The sequence below is a fragment of the Natator depressus genome, chromosome 25, assembly GCF_965152275.1.
Source record: "Natator depressus isolate rNatDep1 chromosome 25, rNatDep2.hap1, whole genome shotgun sequence".
Lineage (NCBI taxonomy): Eukaryota > Metazoa > Chordata > Testudines > Cheloniidae > Natator > Natator depressus.
Genome location: NC_134258.1, coordinates 7917348 through 7940452, shown reverse-complemented (window position 1 = coordinate 7940452; position 23105 = coordinate 7917348). Strand labels below are relative to the sequence as shown.

Genomic DNA, 23105 nt, shown 5'->3' with positions numbered 1-23105 from the left:
AAATGTTAATCTTTTAACTTCAAGTACAAGAATGCACAGTTCAATGGCTCACTTAAAAAAGCTAATCAAACCTGGGCCTGTAATTCATGGTTAGCAAGAACTCTGTACAGCAAAGGTGGCGTGGATCCAGTAATGTAGCACTGTGTGGTCCAACCTGAACGGTTTGTTTCTGCCATGGTTGTCGAGGTATATTCCTTTCATGCTGTATACAATTCATGGATTGCTGCTAGCCTTGTATAGCTATTTAAGCCTGACGTACAGGGTTTAGGACTCTTCTGTACAAAAAGGTACAGGGTTTAGGACTCTTCTGCACCAGTTTAAAATTGAAATAGCTGCAACTTTCCTTGTAGACAAGTCCTTAGTTAAGTGTGCAGAACTGTCTGCCGTGTGTGTGGGGGGGTGTAGTTGTAGCCATGTTGGTCTCAGGATATTAAAGACAGTGAATAACATAATGTCTTTTATTAGACCACCTTCTGATGATAAGCTTTTGAGCCACACCGAGCTCTTCTGGGAAATATACTCCCACTGGTGCAGCAAAATGCAAGGTGAAAGAGATAGATTAGCCTAAAGCACACAGAAGGGACCATTCAAGATGATGTGGCCTTTAAACATTCTGAAAAATCTTTTCTGAACCTAGCACTTCTGGCCTTCAGATATTACCCCCCTTCAAACTTATCCAAAGCAAGCTCCCCACTGACCGGGACACAAAATAGCACCGGACCCTGTCCGAAGTACAGATGCAAAATCTGCAGCCATCTGCACTGCTACAATGTTCAACAAACCTTTCAAGGTTTCACTGCATCCAATGAAGTGAGCTGTAGCTCACGAAAGCTTATGCTCAAATAAATTGGTTAGTCTCTAAGGTGCCACAAGTACTTCTTTTCTTTTTGCAAATACAGACTAACACGGCTGTTACTCTGAAACCTTTCAAGGTCAATGGATCCTACACATGCCCATCACAATAGGTATACCTCATTCAGTGTGCCAAATGCCTCAATAATGCTAGGTGGCTGAACCCAGACAATCACTATGCTCTTGAATGAACTCCCATAGGAAAACAAGACAAAAACACCTCATCAACTATAGTTAAGGATATGATTCTGTGACAGATTTGGTGACTTTTTGGGACCTCTGTGTCATCTTTTTGGGCAGGGCTGGAGCAGCAGTCAGCCACAGAGCAGGGGCCAAGCTCGGGGGTGCCAAAGAGCTCACCGGCAACCAGCCTTGAGTCCACTGGAGCAGTGGCTCCTGGTCTGCCAGAGCAGTGGCTGGGGTTAGCGCAGGAGTAGTCAGCCCCTTGTGCAGGAGTGATGGGGATGGAGCATCTGCAAGCCCAGCAGTGCTCTGTCCATCCTCCCTGCTGGGTATTTTTAGTCAAAGTCAGGGACAGGTCATAGGCTTCCATGTTTATAGCCCATGACCTGTCACCGACTTTTACTAAAAATAGCCATGACTGAATCCTAACCTTACGTATGGGTGAACGCTTTTCCCTACAAAGCAATCTCTGAGCTATCAGTCCTCGTCCGTCTAGAAGCCTGCACAATCCTTTCAAAAGACAAGCCTGGGAGCTTAAATTCATTCCTTTGCTAGACTAAAAATCATGCACTGACCAGACACTGGCTTTATTGCTTATTACAACAATCTGTAACCCACAACCCCTGTTTTTTTGTCCTATGACTGCAGTGGTGTTAACAGGCCACTCTGCCTTGAATGGAAGATCTGTTCCAGACCTGAAAAAGAGCTTTGAAGGCTTGTCTCTCTCTTACCAACAGCTGGTCCAATATTACCTCACCTGCCTTGCCTACGTCATCCCTACTGATGCAGCTCCTACTGCTGGCTGTAGGTGGGTGTACTGAACTCACATGGGTGCTTACCAGCTTCTCCCTGGGCTTATCTTCACTGTACTGTTCACGTGAACTAAACTACAATGAGAGTTTTGTCTGTAGCATGATGGCCCTCCATGCTCACCTCTAGCGCAAATTAAGGATGCCTTAAGCTCCAGCTAACTGGCCCATCAGCACGGCTTAAGTTCAACAGTTCAGGTCCAGCTAGTTCCATGGTGTGGGTGCAGTAGCTTGAGTTACAACTTATCTCCTACCCATCCAATCGGTGTTTTGCAGTCTGCCCCCCCCCCCCCCCCTCAAGTGATGCCAGTGGTGGAGAGAAGCCAAGTCCCACATCCAAAGGCAAAGGAGCAGCTCTTACTCTCAAGTTTGATTCTTCATAGCATGTCTACATTGCAATAAAACAGAGCTGGCCTGTGTCCGCTGACTTGGGCTGGGGCGCGTAAGGCAGCAGTGTAGATGTTTGGGCTGCCTGCTCTGCTCGTGAGAGCTGTTATCCAGCTGCCTCTTAGCACAACTCTACAAGAAAGGAGGAGGGCAGTCACCTTCAAGGAAACGGCTTCGGTGCTGTTAAATAAAATGTGGGATTTGGCTCAGAAATGTCAGGAGGTATCAGGTTTTTTTGGCATTTGAGAAACACGGTCTGTTCAAACATTGCTCTGTCAGCCCAGCACGGAGAGGTGTTTGAAGTAAGAGCAGCCACAGCTCTGTCTGCTGCATTCTGCACAAAGCACCGTGCAAGGGTGAGTGGTCTTTTCTGCCCACCTTGGGAGCATAATATTAAATGTGGGGAATGAAGAGTCCAGGGGCCCTCATGTTGAGCCCAAAGACTCTCAATAAATTGACACACCTGCAGCAAAGGACACTTGCCAGCACAATACCATTGGAAAGGACGGGGAAATCTATGGATGAAAAGCACCAAAAGGTGAAAGTGTTAAAATTACATGTATCTTTCAAGATGGTCCCTGCCCCAAACAGCTTCCAAGCCAGTGCAGCCACCTCTTCCATGGAGGATAGGACATAAAAGGTTACACCAAAATGTGGGAGGGGGAGATTGAAGGACCCGTACAGTAAGTGCCATGGGTTCACCCAAGCAGTGCGGACAGGGCCTCTGTTCTTAAATTGTATAGTTGAAAATAATGATTTTAAAATCCACACCGCTGTGACTAACAACCGACATGTCGCTGGCTCCGCCGCCCTGGAACATTGTGGGTGTGGAAAGGCAGGGAGGTACTACTCTGATCTCCCGGCTCGGCAGCTGTTAGACACGGATACACAGCAGGCATTGAACTGTGCCTAAAACTCCCAGTGACGGCTGGGAGTCCAGCCCCACTGCAGCCTGGCGCATGGAGGAGCGTGTCTGTTTGCAAGGGTTAAAACAGACAGAAGCAAGTCCACCTCCTGCGTGTTTTCTGCAGCTGGGAGGAGGGGAGCCCCCTCCGCTCCCCTGGAGAAGAGGGGAGTGGCGGTACAGGGGTGGAGGGGAGCCCACCTCCACTCCCCTGGAGAAGGGGGGGCTGGTACACGGGTGGAGGGGAGCCCCCCTCCACTCGAGAAGGGGGGTGGTGGTACAGGGGTGGAGGGGAGCCCACCTCCGCTCCCCTGGAGAAGGGGGGGCTGGTACACGGGTGGAGGGGAGCCCCCCTCCACTCGAGAAGGGGGGTGGTGGTACAGGGGTGGAGGGGAGCCCACCTCCGCTCCCCTGGAGAAGGGGGGTGGTGGTACAGGGGTGGGGTGGAGCCCACCTCCCCTCCCCTGGAGAAGGGGTGTGTGGTACGGGGGGGGGGAAATCTCTGTAGGGCTGGGGCACGTCAGCACATGACGAGGAACAAGGAAGGAAGGGATGTGAGCAGCAGTGGAGGTGGGGTGGGGTGGGCAGAGGAAACTCTGGAGATGGGGCAGGAGCCGGGCCACAGGGGGCAGTAGAGTGGGGGGGCATAGGGGAGTCCTGCTGCCTGGCGGGGTGGGGCAGGGATAGGACGGAGGTCCATAGCGGAGCTCTCCGCCCGGAGGGGGCGGGGCCAGGGGGAGCCCCGCCTCCCGGGAATCCCGGCGTGGCTCCGAGCTGCAGCCCCCGCCCCCTCCCTCCAGGGCCAGGCTTTACCCGGTGACGCGCTGCCGGCTCGGCCAATGGCGCGCACGGGGCCGGGCTGGCTGCGGTGACGTAGGCGCCGCGGCTCAGCCAATGGTGGGCGTGGGGCGAGGGGAAGGAGCCGGGAGCGTCGGAATGCGGCGGCTGCGGGCCCAGGTGCGGGGTCCGGAGCGGGGCCGGGGCTCGGCCGGCTGCGGCCGCTGGGGAGTGGGGGCCCTGTGGGGTGCGGCGGGGCTCGGGGCGGCTCTGTGGGGTCGGGAAGTGAGGCGGGGGGTTGTGTGGGGGCGGGCCATGGGGGGCAGTGTGTGAGTGGGGCGGGGGGATGTATGGGGGCTAGGGGCAGGGTGGGGGATTGTGTGGGGGCAGTGTGTGAGGGGGCAGGGGGATGTGTGGGGGCAGTGTGTGAGGGGGGCAGGGGGAAGTGTGGGGGATAGGGGGCAGGGCAGGGGGCTGTGTGGTGGCGGGCCATGGGGGGGCTATGTGTGGGGGCTTGGGGGCAAGGTGGAGGGCTGTGGGGGGGCTGGAGGGCTGTGTTGGGGTGGGCCATAGGGAGTGGGGCAGGGGGTTGTGTGGGGGCTAGGGGGCAGGGTGGGGGATTGTGTGGGGGCGGGCCATGTGGGGGCAGTGTGTGAGGGGGCAGGGGGAAGTGTGGGGGATAGGGGGCAGGGCAGGGGGCTGTGTGGTGGCGGGCCATGGGGGGGCTATGTGTGGGGGCTTGGGGGCAAGGTGGAGGGCTGTGGGGGGGCTAGGGGGCTGTGTTGGGGTGGGCCATAGGGAGTGGGGCAGGGGGTTGTGTGGGGGCTAGGGGGCAGGGCGGGGGATTGTGTGGGGGCAGGCCATAGGGAGTGGGGGCTCTGTATAGGTAGGGAGTGTGGCAGGGGGCTGTGTGGGAGTTAGGGGTCAAGGCAGGGGACTGTGTTGGGCCGAGGAGTAGAGCGGGGGTAAGGGGTTAGGGGTGGAGGGTTGTGTTTTGCTCCAGGCAGATGTAACTTGGGGACATTCATAGGTGCTGGAATTGGGGCTACTGCCGCACCTCCTGGCCTGACGTGGTTGCCATCACATACAGGAAAAAGAAAAGGAGTACTTGTGGCACCTTAGAGACTAACCAATTTGTACTCCTTTTCTTTTTGCGAATACAGACTAACACGGCTGTTACTCTGAAACATCACATACAGGGTTTACAGTTTGGTTCGATGGCTCTCAGCACCCCAGTATACACATTGTTCCTGCACCCATGGGGACAGTAATTCTTGTATTGTTGTTGGAGTGTGGTGAGAGGGTGAGGCTTGCTTGTGTGTGTGTGTGTGTGTGTGTGGGGGTGTTAGGGGAAGGCTGAAGTTCCTTTGTGTAGATCTTTCTCCTCCAGTGCACCCCAGTGGGCAGAGTGGAGACATCGTAACAAGCTTAGCTTTGCTTCCCCCTCTTTCAGATTTTATAAAATCAATTTGCTGATTGAGCCACACGTGGCCTCCATCCAGGGCCTGGCGACTTATTTAGGGGTCTTCCCCAGTGCTGTCATGGGGCTGAGTAGGGGAGGGTGATCTTTCCTCTCCCTTAGCAGAGGGTGTTGGGGAAGCTGAACCAAAATGTGGGAAGGAGGGTGGCTGAGGGACAAAGAATGATGGTTTCGGCGTCATAGCACTGGACTAGGACTCACGAGATGTGGGTTTAATTCCTGGCTGTGCCACAGACTCCCTCTGTGATTATGGGCCAGTCCTTGGGCAGGGACAGTCTCTTGCTGTGTGTCTCTACAGCACCATGGGGCTCTGCTAGTAGCCTCTAGGAGCTACGTAATAATCGGCTAGACTGAAATATCTTCCCATGAGCCGTGTGGGGACATGAATCATAACCCTGGAGTGCAGACTGCAGGGATCAGTCCTGCCTTGGCTGGGTGCGAATGAACGAGAAATAGATGCAACGTAAGTGCGGGGCTCATTCATCTCTTGTATCCAGTTTAGAGCAGGTGCCGCTGTGTCATGCAGCGGTTCTGTTGCTCATCCCACGGCGCTGGGATGTCTGTGGCTGACTGGGGCATAACAATTCTCTCCCGTTTCCCTTATCTCCTTCCAGAGTTGAACTGTGCTGTCTGCACGTGGAGCAGGGGAAACTTTGGCTCTCCGAAGCGTGGGCCGGGCTCCTTTTGGTCTGGCAGCCATGTCCACCTTCAGGCAGGAGAATGTGGAGGACCATTATGAGATGGGAGAAGAGCTGGGCAGGTAAGTCTGCTAACTAGGGGGCCTGCTCTGCTGTGGGTGGTACCGTCTCCTAGCCATAAAGCCAAGAGCCTGACCATTTCTAGTCATTAAATAAACCCATGGCGTTTCTTTTGCTACCTTAGTCAAATTCCATTTCTGGTCATGACACCCTGTTTCCATGTTCCCGCTCTGTGTGTTCAGTCAGGTGTGAGATTCTCTATGGCTTGCTGTTTCAAAGTGTTGGGCAGTTCTGCTGTGTCTTTCTCCAGAGCCAGCTCTAGTGCAGTGGTAGGTTAAGAAATCTGTTTATATCCCTTATCCATCTCCTGGCATGGGTCGCGTGAGGGTTAATGAATATTTAAAACTTGAGCTGGTTGGGGATTTGTTTTTACACCGCTTTTTTTTTTTTTTTTTGGCTGGACAAAGTTCATTCGTTGAAACAAACTTTTTATGGGAATGGGCCGGTTTCGATTCTACTTCAGTTGGGGAAAGTTTCTCATGTTCAGGGTGGAGTTTCAACAGAGCTCCAGCCAGCCCGATGGGGGTGGGAGTGGGGGGAGGACTCAATCTCTCTTGCTGGAGTCATTCCATTTGTGTAAATAATTAAATATTCATTAGGCCAATGAGAGAGACCATACGGTGACAGGCCCTCCTAGAAGGGCCAAGCATTTTTATTTACAATTCACTCCTTTTTTAGTGGCGCTCTGGCTCTTTTTCCCCATAAGCTCACCTCATGTCCCTGTTTGGCTGGCTCTGCCCTGCCTCGAACAGATGACTGTGGGTTGCTTAGCATTCTTCGTTGGTGTCTCAGTCGCTCTGCATGTTTGGGGCACGTTTCTGGTATGAATCATCTTTGCCTTTCGGCAGAAGCTAGGCCGTCTTTAGAACGCGGGAAGAGGAGGCTGTTGTGTTGCGTACAAACTGGGCTTATTCACGCTGGATGCAAAACCTGTGTGGATCTTAGCTGGGTTCCATGCCTTAGCATAAAAATAAACTCTCCCCAAGCTTTTGGGGTGGTTGATTCAGCTGCTGTTTGTTACAGCAGTGCCCAAAGCTCCCACTCGGTGGAGGCCTTTGCTCCAGGTGCTATACAAACCCATAGGAAGATGCGGCTCCTGTTCCAAATGGCTTATGGCCTAGCACAGTGATATTCAGACAGACTCGTGAGCCGCCAGTGGCTCTTTAACGTGTCTCCCGCGGCTCTTTGCAGCACACGATATTAAAACACCATGTGATTGAATTATTAACCAATCAGGGTGCCTTTACTATGTTATTAACCAGTTGTAGTTGCTAAGATGATAATACTTGGTCAGTCATTTTGCTGTGAGAATGATCTATACAAATAGGAAACGAAACAATGAATTCACCCACCTGTGGCTCTTTTGGGTAACACTGATGGCTAATTTAACTCCTGAACCACTGAGGTCTGAGTACCACTGGAGTACTGCCGTGCTGGAGTTTGACTCTGTAGGGGAATGCTTGCTTGTAAACATTACAATAAAAATGGAAAAATCCTTTGGTGGGAACGTTTCTGATGATCTTAGGCTTCTTAGAAAACCTTTCCCCACCAAATTAATCTTCTGAATCAAATTGAAGTTGGTGGTGTCCTTTGAAGAAGTCTGCATTCCAAGTCTGAACTGTAGAAGCAGAGTTAAAGTGGTTCGGGTGTAGCAAGCCCAGAAAAATTCTGATCCGTGTGTGTGTGTGAATGGCATTTAAGTTTGGCATTAGACTTCGGCATCTAAACCTAGCTGGTGATTGCCATGGTGTCTCTGGTTTAAATAACGTGCAACGTTAGATGTTCTTTGGACTGCCTTCAGCGTCCTCTGCTGCTAGCTAAGCAGTGTTGTGTATGGGAATATCACTCGGGAGTTCCTTAGGGACAGTATTTTCCTTTTGAGGGCTGTAACCGCACAGGTGGCCCTGTTGGTCTTTAAATAAGAATGACGCTTGTTAGAACCCTGCACAGGCTCAAAGCGTTTTCCAAGCAATCCTCCCTCCGCTCCTAGAAGGTGGACAGGCTGGGAGTGTTACCTGGGCAGGGGTATTGGCGTGGGGCTTTGTGGGTCTGGCCCATGCTGCAGTGCATAGGTGGCTCCTTCTGTTTACCTTGAGATGGTAATCGGTCTTCTCCATTGCCGGGCATAAGAGCTGGCAGCTCTTCAGGTGAGCTCTTCCAGAGGCTTTTAGGGTTACATTCTTGGGCCTGTTGATCTTTAGTTGAATTCTCTTTTCAAGTCTGCTGGACCAGCCTGCTGCTGCTGTAGTTCTGCTTTCTTGGGCAGCAGACAAAGGTTTGTTTCATGGGTTCCTCTAATCTCTGGGCTCCCCAGCCCCCTGGGAAGGAGTTTTGTGTCACCAACCCATCCAGCTGAGCAAGGAGCAGCATGAATTCCTCTTGTTCCCTCTTGTTCAGGCAGCTGGAAGGTTGACCACTGTGGCAGTGAAGAGAGATGGGTGCTGGGGGGGGGGGGGCACAAGATTTTTAAAGGAGGCAAGTGGTTCCCCCTTCCTCTGTGCTTTGGGTTTGACTAATGTGTTTATAAAGGGGTGAGCATCTTAAAAAGGGTGTGCCTCGTGCTCCCTGGAGAAGGAATCCAGGGAATCACTAGGTCTTTACTGCTCTGGCTGTCTCTCTCCTTTGGTGTGTGAATATTTCATCACTTCTCTGTCCCAACAGGGAGAGTTAAGGGCAAGGTGACCTCCTTATTTCTGCATTTCCTAGAAGACGTTGGTTTGTTAGACACTTCATGCTTCGTAGCCCTGCTTCTTCCTCCCCTGTGCAGCACTCTCTCCTCCAGCCAGACTGCTGGGTTTTGCTGGTGGGAGTCTGGGAAGCCTTTAGCATTGATCAGCTCTGACTGTTTCCTGTCTGAGTGCAGCCTTTTATGGAAAGTTCAGGCCCAGCAGCTGCCAACCAATGAAGCGAGCCTTGATGTCACTGTTTAAAAATGTAAATAACACCATTGGAGGCGGAAATGCTGGCAGTGTAATGAGGAGGATGACGATGCAGGGTAGGGTGACCAGATGTCCCTATTTTATCGGGACTGTCCCGATATTTGGGGCTGTCTCTCTTTTATAAGCTCCTATTAGTCCCCACCGCCAGTCCCGATTTCTCACACTTGGTATCTGGTCACCCTAACGCAGGGGCAGTTAATTTTGATCCTCCCAGGAAGAAGAAGAAATGCACCTAAATCTGCGCATGTAACTTTCAGAGGTTTAGTGGGTAGATCAAGGGACTGGGTGGGGTCAGGATTCCCTGGGTTCTGTTTTTTGACTCTGTCGCTGACTCCCTGTGTGTCAGTAACGTCCCCTCTCAGAGCCTTGCTTTTCCTGCTTGTAAAATGGGGGTGTCACTGATGTAGACCATGGCGGGGGGCATGTGTTATAAATTAGTATTCATAAAGCACTTGCAAATCTAAAGAGCTCTGTAAGCGCCGAGCGTTACAGCCTGGGTCAGTTGCACAGGCACCCTTCTCCCCAAATGCTCCTCACGATGAAATTGACATCTCGGGGTGCTCTGGAATGGTGGTTGGAACTCTTGAGCCGCTAGTTTCGTAAATCTGAAGGCCGGAAGGGACCATTGTGATCATCAGACCACGGGAACTCTGCCTGATTCCGGCACTGAACCACAAGTTATAGGGCTATGTTTCAGCAGGATATTGCACCAATGCCTAAGCAGCATAATCACATTGTTACCATGATACTCTTCCTGATACCTGGGTAGATTAATACGTTTCAAGGAAGGGCCAGAGATTTGTATGAATCAGAATAGCATCTGCAGTACTTAGGATAAAACCAGCGTGGGCCATCAATCCTCACGCTCTAGGATGTTAACTGAATGCTAGCTGCAGCCAGGAGGGAAGTTCGTTCCTTCCTTCCTTCATCCTACCCAGCACAGCAGCACATAGTGGCGATATCGGTTTATTCCAATCCTGCATCTGATGCATCACGTATTGACAACCACAGGGGATGAGCTGAGCTATTGATCTGTCCTGGCTCGGCAGCAGTTCGGTCTGTTTGTACTCCACAGGCGGCTGAAGTGTGCCCTCCAAGAAAGGGGCTTTTATTCTGCCTTGGTGCTCAGCTTTCTCAGAGTCCATGATGCCACCATCCCTGAGTTGGCCAAGTGGTGCATGGAGAAGGCAGACGCTTAGACCTGGAGTCGAGTGGAAGGGCTTCACCTGCTGCCCATGGAAGCACTGTGGCTCCCAGCGGGTTTGTCAGGAGTTGTACCCTTCTCAGTGAGGAAACGCACCAATGGGAGATCTCTTTAAAACATAGCAGACTGTAGCTGCCCCATTGCAGTCACCGATTCCTCCAGGCAGGTGCCAGTGAGGAGACATCTTATTAACTGCTGCGTCCCCTCTCCCCATGCAGTGGCCAGTTCGCCATTGTGCGGAAGTGCCGGGAGAAGAAAAGCGGCCTGGAGTATGCAGCCAAGTTCATCAAGAAGCGGCGCCTGTCGTCCAGCCGGCGGGGCGTGAGCCGGGAGGAGATCGAGAGGGAGGTGGACATCCTGCGGGAGATCCAGCACCCCAACATCATCACGCTCCACGACATCTTCGAGAACAAGACGGACGTGGTGCTGATCCTGGAGCTGGTCTCGGGGGGCGAGCTCTTTGACTTCCTGGCTGAGAAGGAGTCTCTGACGGAGGAAGAGGCCACCCAGTTCCTCAAACAGATCCTGGATGGGGTCCACTACTTGCATTCCAAGCGCATAGCGCACTTCGACCTGAAGGTAAGTTTCGGCCTATGATGCCCAGGGCCCTTGCCTGCTAGATGCAGAGGAGTCAGTGTGGACAGACCCGTTGGCTGTGAGGCCGGCTCCATCTTGTGCGTTGATATCATTAGATTTTTTTTTCCCTCAGCTAAATGAGAACAAAGCCGGTCGGCTCCAAGGGCTGCTGCGGGAAATCGTTCGTGGTCCAGTAGTTGGCGCTCTTTGTTCTTGGGTGGGGTGGGGTGTGGTGTGGTGCCGCGGGGGATGGGAAATGAGGTGTGCTTTTCGAGGTGAGGCATAGACCAAGCAATCAGGACTTGCTTTTGTCTACACTTCCCAAGCCCTCTGAACCAAACACATGGGCTGAATTCTGCTCTCGTTTGCACTGGTGCCAAATGGTTTACTCTGGCGGAGTACTCTGGGTGTTTGCTGGCATGTCCGTGATCAGACTCCGGCCTGTTGCTTTGGAGTCAAACCGAAGTGTGTAAGCACAGATGCAAAACACTGAACCCAGATCGGATACCCTGTGCTTTGCCTGGGCAGGTGAAGCTGGGATAGGCGGTGAAGGGCTCTTGAGAGACAGTAAACACAACCACAGTAGCAAAATACACACAGTGCTTGTGTAAAGTCACTGAGCATTGAGTCCAGGGTCTCAGCTGCAGCTGAGGCTTATCTGTGGCATTCTGAGTGGAGGTTTGAAATAACCACGTAGAAATGGTTCCACACCAGCCACACTTGCTTCGTGTGCTGCTTAGTCTCTACTTCCTGCTGCGTGCATTTTTAACTCCCCTCGGCAGCGGCGGTACAGCTGCGGGAGAGCAAGCTGCCTTTCAGATCCCAGGCAGAGTCTGCTGGGCTGGCAGCTTGGAAAGCCGTGTTCTGAGCGGAGATGGCTGAAGCCTGATCTATGCTAAAAAATTAATTTGACCTGAGCTAGGTTGGTGGTTCGTGTCCATGCTATGCCCCCTCTGTTGGCTGTCGCACCCTCACCAGGAGCACTTTCACTGATTTAACTGGGTGGGGGGAACTGACAGCTGGAGCCCCACCCCTGCCCTGGGGCCAACAGCTTGAGCTCCGCCCCCAGCCCTGGCACCACCATAAGCTGCCTTACGTTGACCTAACTCTGAGCTAGACCAAGCCTGAGGGGGGAAAGGGGGATAGGGAATCACAGGATGTCTCTTTCCAGTATAGAGTTGCACTCAAAGGATCTTAGTGAGCGTTGCTGGAAGGCAATATGAAAAAGCCGTGCTGCTTTTGCTTCTCTCCAGCCTGAGAACATCATGCTGCTGGACAAGAACGTGCCAAACCCCCGCATCAAACTCATCGACTTCGGCATTGCTCACAAAATCGAAGCAGGGAACGAGTTCAAAAACATCTTTGGGACCCCGGAGTTTGTAGGTAAGAGGGGAAGTGGGACGGTGGCGGCTCGCGGGGTTCCGGAGGCTTGTTTGAATCTGGGAAAGATGCCCTGTGACTTCGCAGCGAAGGAGAGCCAGGGTGGCTGGCTGGGAGCTGTATTCCTGCATGCTGCCCCTGTGTATCAGAGTCCACAACGGCCTCCCTTCGCTCTATCAGCTGTGTAGCCAGGACCGCCCTGAGTCGGAGGAAGCTGCCAGTGCAGCCCTGGACTGGGCGAGATTTGGGTACCCTTACTACAGCTCTTTTCTCCTGGGGATGTCAAAGTATCACCAAAGCTCTGGCTATGTCCAGTTGGGTGAGGGTTTGAGTCGTTGCACGAGATGGCTGAAGCTGCTTGCAGTGGATTTTCCCTGCAGCATAACTTTGTCTGTCTCTCTCCTTCTAAAGCCCCTGAAATCGTGAACTACGAGCCCTTGGGGCTGGAGGCTGACATGTGGTGAGTATGCCATGACACTCCATCATAACCACAGGCCCGTTGTAGAACATCTGATGTGGGTGGCTTCGGCCCAGTTCTTAGTGAGCAGGTATTTGTACCGTCTCTGTGGTAGACACCAGCTGGCAGCTTCCTTACAGAGGCCAAGAATTAAATGCACCTGGAGACTGAACCGTCGTCTTGTTGCTGGAGGGGAGTCCCTCTAAGCCGTGCTTAAGGGGTGCTCAATGTGAGGGAAGTGGCTCAGACCAGCTGATATGCTAGCTAGCGGGCCATGTGCTGTCTTGGCCCATAGACTAGCTTGTAGTGCTAATATGTATGTGGTACATTCTTGTAGGTAAATGGGTTGCTTCAGTCTGTGGGGCTGTCAGCCTGGCACTGGCAATCAGTCTGGGAGGAGGGGATTCTGCATCTGTGGGGCTTGTTTCTGTCCCTTGGTTGTCTTGCGTATCCAGGCAGTGTTCTGGCTGGGGTCTGCTGACCCCGTTGCTCTCTGCTCAGCGTCCCCATCTAATTCCCTGCTTTTATATATTTTTGTCCCTCACTCCTGTTCCTGTGCTTCATCTATTGTCCCAGGTCGATACCTGGTTCTGTGGTACCTCTCTCTCTGAAGAGGGCAGGCCTTTAATTCCTGGTGGGCCTTGCCAATCCGACTTTCAGACAGACTGGTCTCTTTGAATGCTGCTAAATCTAGCTCTGGGGTGGGGGTGGGTGGGTGTTGGGCTTGTGGGCCAGGGCTCGGGATAGGCCTGTAATCACTGAAGGCTGAATGGGATTTGGAAGACTTCCGCATCCTGGATGTTTCTATTGAAATAACCCAACCCCGGATTCCCTGTCCTGAGCTTTGATCTTTAACTTGGGACGCTAACAGGGAACCTTGTCCTAGACCTAGAAAACGTCTGTGCTAAGGGAAAGGTGAAATCTTGGGGAAAGCTGACTGCAGGATGGACCGATCTGTCGCTAACCTGTGCCCTCTGTTGGAAAACCTGAAAGACTTGAGGCTGGAGTGAGGAAAGACCTGACTAAAAACTGATCTACAATGCAGTAATCTTATGTCTTCTCTCTCTCCCCCCTAGGAGCATCGGGGTCATCACATACATTCTGTGAGTATAAAGACAATTCTTCTCTCTGGGTAAGAATATGCTCTTCTGTGCCTGAGGAGACTGTGTTGTCAAGGGCTGGGATTCAGGACTCCTGGGTCCTACACCCAGCTCTGCCACTGAGTCACTGCCTGACCCTGGGGTGAGTCCATCAGTCCTCTACTCCCCCCCCCCCCCCCCCCAAATGTGACCAAGGTCAGAGGAACCAAAGTAATGTTAGTTCCTCCTGGGGGCTGCATGAGTCCTGCAGAGCTGGAGTTTGGGAGTGAGCGGCAGGGCTTGGTGCTGTTGGCCAGAGCGGGGTCTGATCTCTCCCTGCAGTCTAAGTGGCGCCTCTCCGTTCCTGGGCGAAACGAAGCAAGAGACCCTGACGAACATCTCTGCTGTGAACTATGACTTCGACGAGGAGTATTTCAGCAACACCAGCGAGCTGGCCAAGGACTTCATCCGGCGCCTGCTCGTCAAGGATCCCAAGTACGAGACCAGTCGGTTGAAACGAACTGTGGGGAGCAAGCGTGGGGACGGTCTGCTGTGTGCCCAGTACTGCCCCCTGCCAGCAGCCTCGAAAAGCCCCAGCCTCCCTCTTGCTGCCATTGTGCAGTGGATGAGCTTGGCTAACCTGCTGCTTGTTGTCACCCCAGAGCACACTCCGTGTAAGCGGAATGGCAGGCGACTGCCCCTGTCTTAAGCCATAAATCAGCTACAAGTGCTGTTTTCTCACGTCCGTAGCCTCCGACAGCTGCTTATTATCTACCATCAACAGGTCCGGTCTTGCACAATATCCTCAAAGCCAAAATATCTGCTGCTCCAGGTGTGCAGGCTTAATGGGGGCTGCTGGACTGGCTCTCGTCTCTCCAGGACAATAGTCTGTTACCAGACTGCCGTTGCAGCGCCTCTGAAAGCTAGCTCCCCTCTAACAGGGATCCCGCACTTAGCAGAGAAGCTAGTTCACCTTGGGCAGCGGTTGGGTCCGCAGGGCAGGAAGGCAAATAATTACAGTACAGCCTGTGTTTGGGAAGCTGCTGCTGATTTGACAGCTGGCACTTGGTGGGATTAAAGCAGAGACTGAGAATAACCGGCCCAGCTCTCTCTGCGGGTTTCATCTGAAAACTAGTGACCCGAGCGGGCCAAAAGCTCGGTCCAGCTGCTGTAGCCTCTAACAACCAGACCTAATGTCGTTGCAGGAAGCGGATGACAATTGCCCAGAGCTTGGAGCATCCTTGGATTAAGGTAAAAATCCATAAATTCTTGTGGCCTGGCTCCGTTTGCCAAAGGTACCGAACAGCCCAACTCCCATGGATGGGAACGGCGCGCACTCAGCCTCCTCTGGAGAATCCGGCCATTCATCGTGTTGTCTTTAATTTGCACTTGGCATCACCCTTTAAGCAAGAGGCTTTTGCTTCTCATTTGCTCCACCAGCCTGGAGAGAGCTAGCAGCTGTGCTGACTTGGTCTAGAGGGAGCTGATTCCTGGCCAACCTTGAAGCAGGGGTGGGGGCAAAACAATGTGGAATTCTCTACAGGCAGGGAAGTGGGGGACCGGAGGCCATGTCTCCATCAATATTGGCTTGCACCGTGGAGGTAGGGGAACGGCACTGCGTGTGGGCTGGCTGTGAACCATGCTGTGAAGGATATGGTGTGAATGCAACTGCAGGGCTTGCTGTCAGGCTGTTTTAAACACACAGCCTGGAGGGGGGAGGGGAGAGTCATTGATGCTGGATGGTACCCGAGAGCTGAGTTTTCCCTTCTCCTTGCAGGTGATCAAGAGGAGGAACGTCCGCAACGAAGACAACGGCAAGAAGCCGGAGAGGCGGCGTCTCAAGACCACTCGGCTCAAGGAGTACACCATCAAGTCCCACTCCAGCATGCCCCCCAACAACACCTACATCAACTTTGAGCGCTTCTCCAAGGTCCTGGAGGAGGTGGCTGCGGCTGAGGAGAGCCTCCGGGAGATGGAGAGGAACAAGAAGTCCTTCCGGGAGGACATCGAAGCCTTGCGCTCCATCTACGAGGAGAAGGAGTCCTGGTACAAGGAGGAGAATGAGAGCATCAGCCAGGACCTGCGCCAGATCCGGCAGGAGCTGCAGAAGACAGAGGCCCTGAAAAAGCAGACCCAGGAGGAGACCAAGAGCACCCTCCTGGTGGCCAATGGGCTTAAACGGCGCTACCGGAAGCTGGAGAACCGCTATGAGGCTCTGGCCAAGCAGGTGGCCTCAGAGATGAAGTTTGTGCAGGAGCTGGTGTGGTCAATGGAGCAGGAGAAGCTGCAGGTTGGAGAGGGGGACTGCAGCATCCGCTAGCCTTCATCCTCTGAGCTTGTGGGGCTGGGGAGGAGGACACAGTGGTGGGGAGAATACCTTTGCCACGGTCTGTATAGGGGAGACACCCAATCTGTGCCCACTTGAGCTTCATCTATTCACCAGGAGCCCAAGAGGCTCTACATTAATGGCATAAAACCAGAATAGATTGCTGCAGCATGTAGTATCTAGGTATGACAGCCTAGACACTACAACTCCCATCATGCAATGCTTCTGATCCAAACTGTAGTCTGCTGAGCCCACTGCATGCTGGGATCTGTAGTCTTCCCCATATTGCCCCACTATATTGAAGTAGAAGGCTGCACTATTTATGGGCTGGTCTCTGGCCAGCCCCCTGTTTTGAGGGTATATTGGCAATGGCAGCTCTTAATCACTTGCGAGTGGGTCCAATCCTTGTCCAAGGACTTAAGCTGTTTCTTACTCTGAAATTAACAAAATCCCTTGCTAAGCGTTCTTAATGTTCCATTCCCCCCCCCCCCCCCTCGTACTCTGACCACCAGCAGTGAAGCTGTGACTTGTCTTCTAACTCCCTGCAGCCATGGCTGTGATGATCCTGACCTGGGTACTGCAGTTGCTTGGACTTCTAGAGCATCCCGACAGCGGGAGCTGCTCTTGCAAGTTCATAAGACTCTTCTCTTTCTGGGGAGAGAGACCAGCAGGTGTTTCCAGATAAACTAGTTCCGTGGGCCACAGCTGAATGGCTCAGGGAGGGGCCTCTGATCTGTGCCTTGTACAGACTCTTGATAGCTCCTGACGCGTTTGGAGAGGGAAGAGCCAAACCCTTTGGAAAAATGGACTGGCCAGTTAGAAGCCCCTAACCCGGCTGTCGAGTTCTCCTGACCTGGGCAACTCGCCTTAGCCGACCTCCTCAGCCAGCTTGCACAGTGGCGGCCTGTCAGTACTCTTGCCAGTAGAATCTCTCTCACTGATTTGCAGTCTCCTCAAGAGCTGTTGTTTCAGCAGCGTGACCTTCTTTCCTTCTCGGGAACTGCCTTTGTCCCTCAGCGACCCAAGCTGGGGGAGGGCTTGAATTTCTTTTTAAACTCTCCAAGCCACTCTGCAGTTGGAAATACATTTTCTTACCATTCTGGGCGGAGAATTGATCACGCTGCGATAATCCTAACCGTTGAGACTAGAGCTGCCTCCCATCCAGCAGTTGCTAGTTATCTGTGGGGCTTGGGCTTGCTTTAGGGCTTCTGGGCACCGTTCCCAGCTGCACAGGATGCTCTGGAAGGTCTCTGTAACGCTAGGGCCTCCTCTCCATGATCCTTGCCCTTTCCCAGGGTTTAATTTGCACCTCCCTCAATCCTGGCTGCGGAAGAGACTGGCTGAGCTCTCCTGAGGCAGTGCTGGGTTGGAGAATTGAGTCCTTTCCTCCTAATGAGGGCAGGGTTTGGCCTTCTCCTGCCCCGGTTCCTCCCTGCGGGCCTGCATATCAATGACCCAGCTTTATCCAAGGCAGGAGAGCACTGGGAGTCTAGGATCCCGAACCCAGGCAGGCATCTTCCCAAGATACACTGGGGGCGCTGCGGCTCTCATGGCAGCAGGGGCTGCCATGAACATATCTGTCCATGTCAACTCCCCACGCCTGGTGTCTGCATCTCCTTTTCTGTACCTCCTGGCCTGGATGTTTCTCTGGAGCCATCTTGGCTGGGGCTGTTCCTGCTCCTTCTCGGAGCCTTTTTCATCTGTGAATTGCTCGTCGTCTCCTGCTCCCAAAGCAGCTGGATACCTCCCAGCTTCAGTCTGTGCCTGTCACATGGCTTCTGTTTTCCCTCCACTTGGACCTTGGTGCTGCTCATCCCTGAGCCCTTGTAGGGGTTTGTGCAGCCTTTTTCTATCAACCTCTTTCTTCTTTGTACAGTAGGAGTACCAGCGTCGTGGAAGCTAGAGGTGGGAAAGATCAACTAGCAGGCACATGGAGTTGGCTAATGCAGTGCAGGTCTTTCCTTGCTGTCCCCTTTGCTGTCTCTTCTGCCTCTTCCCTGATTCTCTTCCAGGCTGCCTGGCATTGTGCCCAGTACTCCAGACCGGATTTGCCACAGCAGGGCCATAAGGGTTTCTCCTGACTCCTGCTCCTTGTTTTGCATGTTCCTAACCGCTGTTTGTCACTGGGCAGATCTTCAGTTTCTCTCCTGCCCCAGAGGCCTGATTCAGTGTTTGGCCCTCTAGGGCCTAATTCCCTTGGACATTTCTCCCCAGTCCTCTCCTTATGTTAGTCACATGCAGAAGCCACTTGTCAGTGCTTGTCCCTTTTTTTCCCCTACCCCACCCCGCCTTTGGGCGTTGACTGGCCTCTGTGCACTTCCCATCTCCCTGCATGTTGCCAGCATGCGCCAGATCAGCCCACGGTCTGTAGTACTTGATTTGTCACTTCCCTGTAGTTATCCCCCTACCGCCTTCCACCCAGGGACCTCAGAGTGCTTTGCAGACACCACCTGAACCTCCATTGACCCTGTGGGTCAGAATCCGCCTACGTTTTTAGAGGTGAACTGAATTGCACGGTCAAATCACTGACCCATGGGAACAGAACGCAGGAGTCCTGCCTTCCATCCCCATCTCGACCCACTAGCCAATCCTCTTGCCTGCGAGCTAAACCACATTTCTACCTCCACCACCCATGTCCATTTACAGCTGCTCTGTGGCCTGTTACCCAGTCAACTTTGTATTTCGTCGTCGGTAAAACATTCACTGCCTTGATGCTGCCCCCTTGCTGCATTGTACTGACAGCTGCTTTGATAGTTCAAGGCAACTGTTTGAATCTATAGTGTACCTTGAATTTCAGTTTCCCTAACTTTGACCCTTACAGCCACATGCTGTCTTCAACCCCAGGTCCAATCAGTTTCCTTTCTTGGCTTCCCTCCCATCTGCCCTAGCTTGGGGTTTGCTCTATACAACCATCCAGTGCAAGAAAGAGTCTGCATACAGACTGGCAGTGGTGGGGGAAGAAACAGTCTCTCAAGCTGGAAAACAATCAGGCTGCAAACATGGCATGTGCGGCTCTTTTGGCCTCTTCTGGTCTGTGGACTCTAATGTCAGGAGTGGAAGAATGCCCTGGATTTTCCTGGCTTTTGTGCTAACTCTTCCTCATTGATCCCTCCAGGGAGGTAGCAGTGAGGAATTTGTTGCTTTATGGCTCAATGCCTCCACATTGGAAAGCCAAGCTGGCTAGTGACTGTGTGGCTTGAGAATCCCTTTTCAGCTGGTCTCTCTCAACCCCTTCTTTCTTCCGTGTGTCTCCTCCGTTAAGCAGAGGCAATCTATGACCAAAGACTTTGAATCTCACAGGGGCCCAATCCTTACAGTTGCCAGATACACTCCAGTCCTGTGGATTTCACTAGGAATAAAGGATTGCTTGTCACTTCTCAGGATCGGGCCCTGGGTCTGCAGGGAGTGTAATTTCTACTCTGCGCTCATGTCACTTGTTGCCAGGCTACGTAACCAGAGAGGGAGTAGGATCCCGGCAGTCGGGGTTCAAGGCTGTATCCTGGGTGTGGTCGGATAGGACAGCAGCTACGCCTAGAAATCTCTCCAACGTTCTCTTTACCCAGCTTACGGATTTGGGCTCCATACTGTAAACTGAAAGAACAAGGAAATGCCTTACAGAGAATATTGCTATGGTCTCTTCCTGCGCAGAGGCAATGTTTTGATGCCCTTCTCCCATTCCGATTGTATTACCCTTTTCTCCTGTGCCATAGCTCCAAAGGTCATGGATTCGAAAGGCAGCCCCGTGCCTGCGTAAGCTGCAGCATTGAGGGCTGTCATGTACCTCTTGAACTCTGAGCTGTTGGGCCCCCGGGGCCACTCGGAGATTAAACAGACCCGTGCGTTTGTGCCAATCCCAGTCGAAAGCACCAGTGCACATGCCGTAACCCAGCACCTAACTTCCGTAATGAAGTGGACACCGTCCAGAGGGCGCTTTCAAGCGAACTTGTTCTAGGGGCATGGAAATGTCTGTGTAAAATGAGGGAGGGACCGGGACCGGGAGCTGGACGGGTTGATCTCTAGGCCTGGTTGGATACAGAGTGGATCAGAGAAACGAGATGCTCAACAAAGAGATGTTGGTTGCCAAGTCGGTACCAGATCTGCAGAAAACATGTGTTTCCTGGCTTCTTCCTTGGCTGTGATGTGTGATCTCCAAGTGTCCTTTCCGTACCAATCTGCTGGGCGTTCCAAGGGGCTGTAGGAGGGAACCTCGCAGCCACGCCTGTATGTTCCTGGTTTTTGAATCTTTACCCCCAGGTGCCGGTGCGGGATTAAATAGATGAGGGGAGGCAGGTGTGAACTACCAGGTGAGATGCGAGGTTTGTCCACGGTCTGGTCTCGAGCTGCTTGGATTAGATGGGAGCCCTCTGGTGTGCTCGAGTGTATTGCACTTTGGCAATCCTTTGCTGTCCTTGAGCAAGGATCAGCTTCACCTCCCGTCCAGGGAAAGTCCTAAGCCAGTCCCCGAAGCTGCAAGCAGATGTCAACACAACACAGGGCCTTGAGGAGGGAGACAAGCATGGGCTGGATCTTGGGGAATCCCGCCGCTTGTCATGAACATGGCAGTGGGGGCGGATAGAAACTCCTTCTGTGTGAGAGCCACTAGCCCCTGGGACCCCTGGCCCACTCCCAGAGCAAGTCTCCATTTGGCATAGGGGTCCCCAACGGAAAGGCTAAGAGAGGTCTCTGGGGACCAGCGGCTCTGCCATTGCTCGGGGCCTGGGGTTGGTTGGTTTGTATCGGAACCTAGGGTTGAAAGGCAGATGGTGCCTCTGGCTCCTTGCCTGAAGCATGTGTTGGAAGGCGGGCTGTAGTACAGCTCCGCAGCAACAACCGGCAGCCAATCAGTGTTCAGCTTTGCCGGAAAGGAGTCAGGGGTTGGCCAATCACTGACTCTCATTGTTATGAATGTAGACAGGGTCTGAGCCCTCTTTCATGGTTCGCCCACCTGGCTGTCTGGGCTCATGGGTCGTGTGTTCTGTGCCATGTCCTAGTGCCTGTGTGACAGGGAGATGTATTAACTTTGGTGTAGGTCCGTTTTTATTAGGAACGAGTGAACCCATGCACTCCTCTGCTCTGTGACACGCACAGTCCAGTACCGATAGGTTATACGAGCCTGTCTTTATTTGAAAGGAATAAAGATTTCTGTAGCAACGGGCTGCGGCATTGGCTTTTGTTCTGATGTGGGTGGGAGGGGACAAGGTAGCCTCAGCAGGGTGAGCTTATATTGGTAAACTTGCTATGTGCCTCTCGCCTCCAAGGCACTGGTTCGAATCCAGCCAGAGGAGAGGGTTAGCTAAGCTGCTTAACGGTAGATCACCATGAGGGTGCCCTGCATAGAGTCCACGTCGTCATGTCCATGTGATTGCAAACCCTACCCTGCTTCCCCCTCGCCATGCCCCACAGGGGCCGGGCACTGTCCTGTGGCTAAACACTAGCCTTTCTTCTCCAGGGCTAGGAGGCCAGTTATCTTTTCCGTGTGCTAAATTCATACCACTTGAAATGCCTCAGCTGGATTCCCTGTGGCAGGAGCTCTCTGCCCTTCAATGCAATTCCCTGGGCAGGCTCTGTACTTTGCCGGTTGAGTTAAAGGCGTCGGTGTCCTCCTCCCTGCCCCTGATCTAACAGGAAAACAGACTTACCCCAGCTAGGCCAGTGTAATGCCCTAAGCACATGTGCCCCTGTAGGATGGCGACCAACTCGTGCCCATGCAGCTTCAGGGGCAGAAAACTCTGCCCTTGGTGCTGAAGCTCCTGATCTCTCCCCCTGTGCAGCAGCTCCTGGGGCCATTGCTTTTGGCAGCCCCGAAGCAGGGAGCGGGCAGCCTGCAGGACCCCCAGCAGCGGAAAACTTTCCTCTGCCGCATGAGCGACGCTCAGGTGGGAGTGCTAAGAGGGGAAACACCCCTTCATACCTACCCGTGCCTGGGATCGATTCCCCCCCCACCATGCTGCCCCTAGATCGTCACCATTTATACCCAGGGCCTTTGCTTCCTCTGTTGAAAGGAGGCAGCCAGGGTGCTGCCAAAGCCACACCTCGGAGAGCCGTTTGAAAAAGGGGATGGGGGAGTTGCTTACTCCACACTCCTCTACCCTGGGCCTGCGGGTGGGTCCTGAGAGCAGCGGGGCCTGTCGAGGTGTTAGATGAGTATGAGATGGGGGCCGGGCCCTAGGCCAGGGGAGAGCTTGATGAGGCTGTTACCAGGCAGCTCCGAGGTCTGTCTTGTGACGAGCTGCTTAAATCCCCTAAGAGCTGGCCGTGGGGCAAGCTGGGGGCGTGCAGTGTGTAACAGAGGCCGGCTGCCACTAGAGGGCACTGGTCTCCCTTTCTTAAAGACAAGGCCCCAGGCTTTGCCTCCAGGCTGATGCCCTGGTTTTTGGTCTTACCCTGGGACCTGCCCGCCCTGGTGCTGGGGTGGGACCTGCGGCTGCGTGGCTTGGCCTCACCTGCTGCAAGTGGGGAGGGCTGCGTCCTGGGGCCCTTCCCTAAGGGCTGCAGCAGCAGAGGCCAGAGGGGGTGGGGTGGGGGACGAGGGGGGTAATATCCTGCCTTGAAGTACTGGGAGGCAGGTGTGACTCGTTCCAGTTGTCTCCTGCCCTGCCCAGGGATGGAAAAGCCTCTCGCTTCCCTATCACAGCACCTCTTCCTGCTTCCCCTTGCTAACTGGCCAGCCCCTCCAGCTGAGTAACCCTGGTTGGGCATCTGAATCTGACCAGTGGGTTCCCTCCCTGGTTGGGATGTGCAGATGGGGCACTGGGCACCAGCAACAGCCCAGACTTAAACAAGCCCCTCCTTTTGTTTGCCCCCTGCCAGGGTGTGGGTTGCAGGGGCTGATTTACATTGCCTGTGCCTGAAGAATTTGGCCCCAGATCCGCAAAGGAGTTTGGTTTTGGGGACCTTGTTTGATCCAATTTTGGTAGAGATGGGCCTGATTCTGCTGTCTCGGACAGTGGAGTTACTCCTGATTGACACCATGGAAGGGACACAGGTTGCAAAC

General features: G+C 53.4%; 1 protein-coding gene across 2 annotated transcripts; it reads left to right on the top strand.

The window, feature by feature from the left end:
* The first annotated feature begins 4005 nt into the window (after window positions 1–4005).
* Window positions 4006–16594, top strand: DAPK3 (death associated protein kinase 3). Of its 2 annotated transcripts, none has more exons than XM_074939245.1 (9): window positions 4006–4092; window positions 6007–6152; window positions 10512–10872; window positions 12123–12252; window positions 12661–12709; window positions 13783–13809; window positions 14128–14280; window positions 14991–15036; window positions 15563–16594. In XM_074939245.1, exons 2-9 carry the CDS (start codon window positions 6091–6093, stop codon window positions 16103–16105), a joined length of 1371 nt encoding a protein of 456 aa, XP_074795346.1. In that variant the 5' UTR covers window positions 4006–4092; window positions 6007–6090; the 3' UTR covers window positions 16106–16594. The 2 variants fall into 2 exon arrangements, with proteins under 2 accessions (XP_074795346.1, XP_074795347.1); XM_074939246.1 differs by lacking the exon at window positions 4006–4092 and adding an exon at window positions 5254–5855.
* The last annotated feature ends 6511 nt before the right edge of the window (window positions 16595–23105 follow it).

Coding starts and splice junctions, on each gene's coding strand:
- DAPK3 (XM_074939245.1), top strand. CDS start 6,091: ATGTCCACCTTCAGGCAGGAGAATGTGGAGGACCATTATGAGATGGGA. Junction 12,253..12,660: donor TGGGACCCCGGAGTTTGTAG/GTAAGAGGGGAA, acceptor CTCCTTCTAAAG/CCCCTGAAATCGTGAACTAC. Junction 12,710..13,782: donor GGGCTGGAGGCTGACATGTG/GTGAGTATGCCA, acceptor TCTCCCCCCTAG/GAGCATCGGGGTCATCACAT.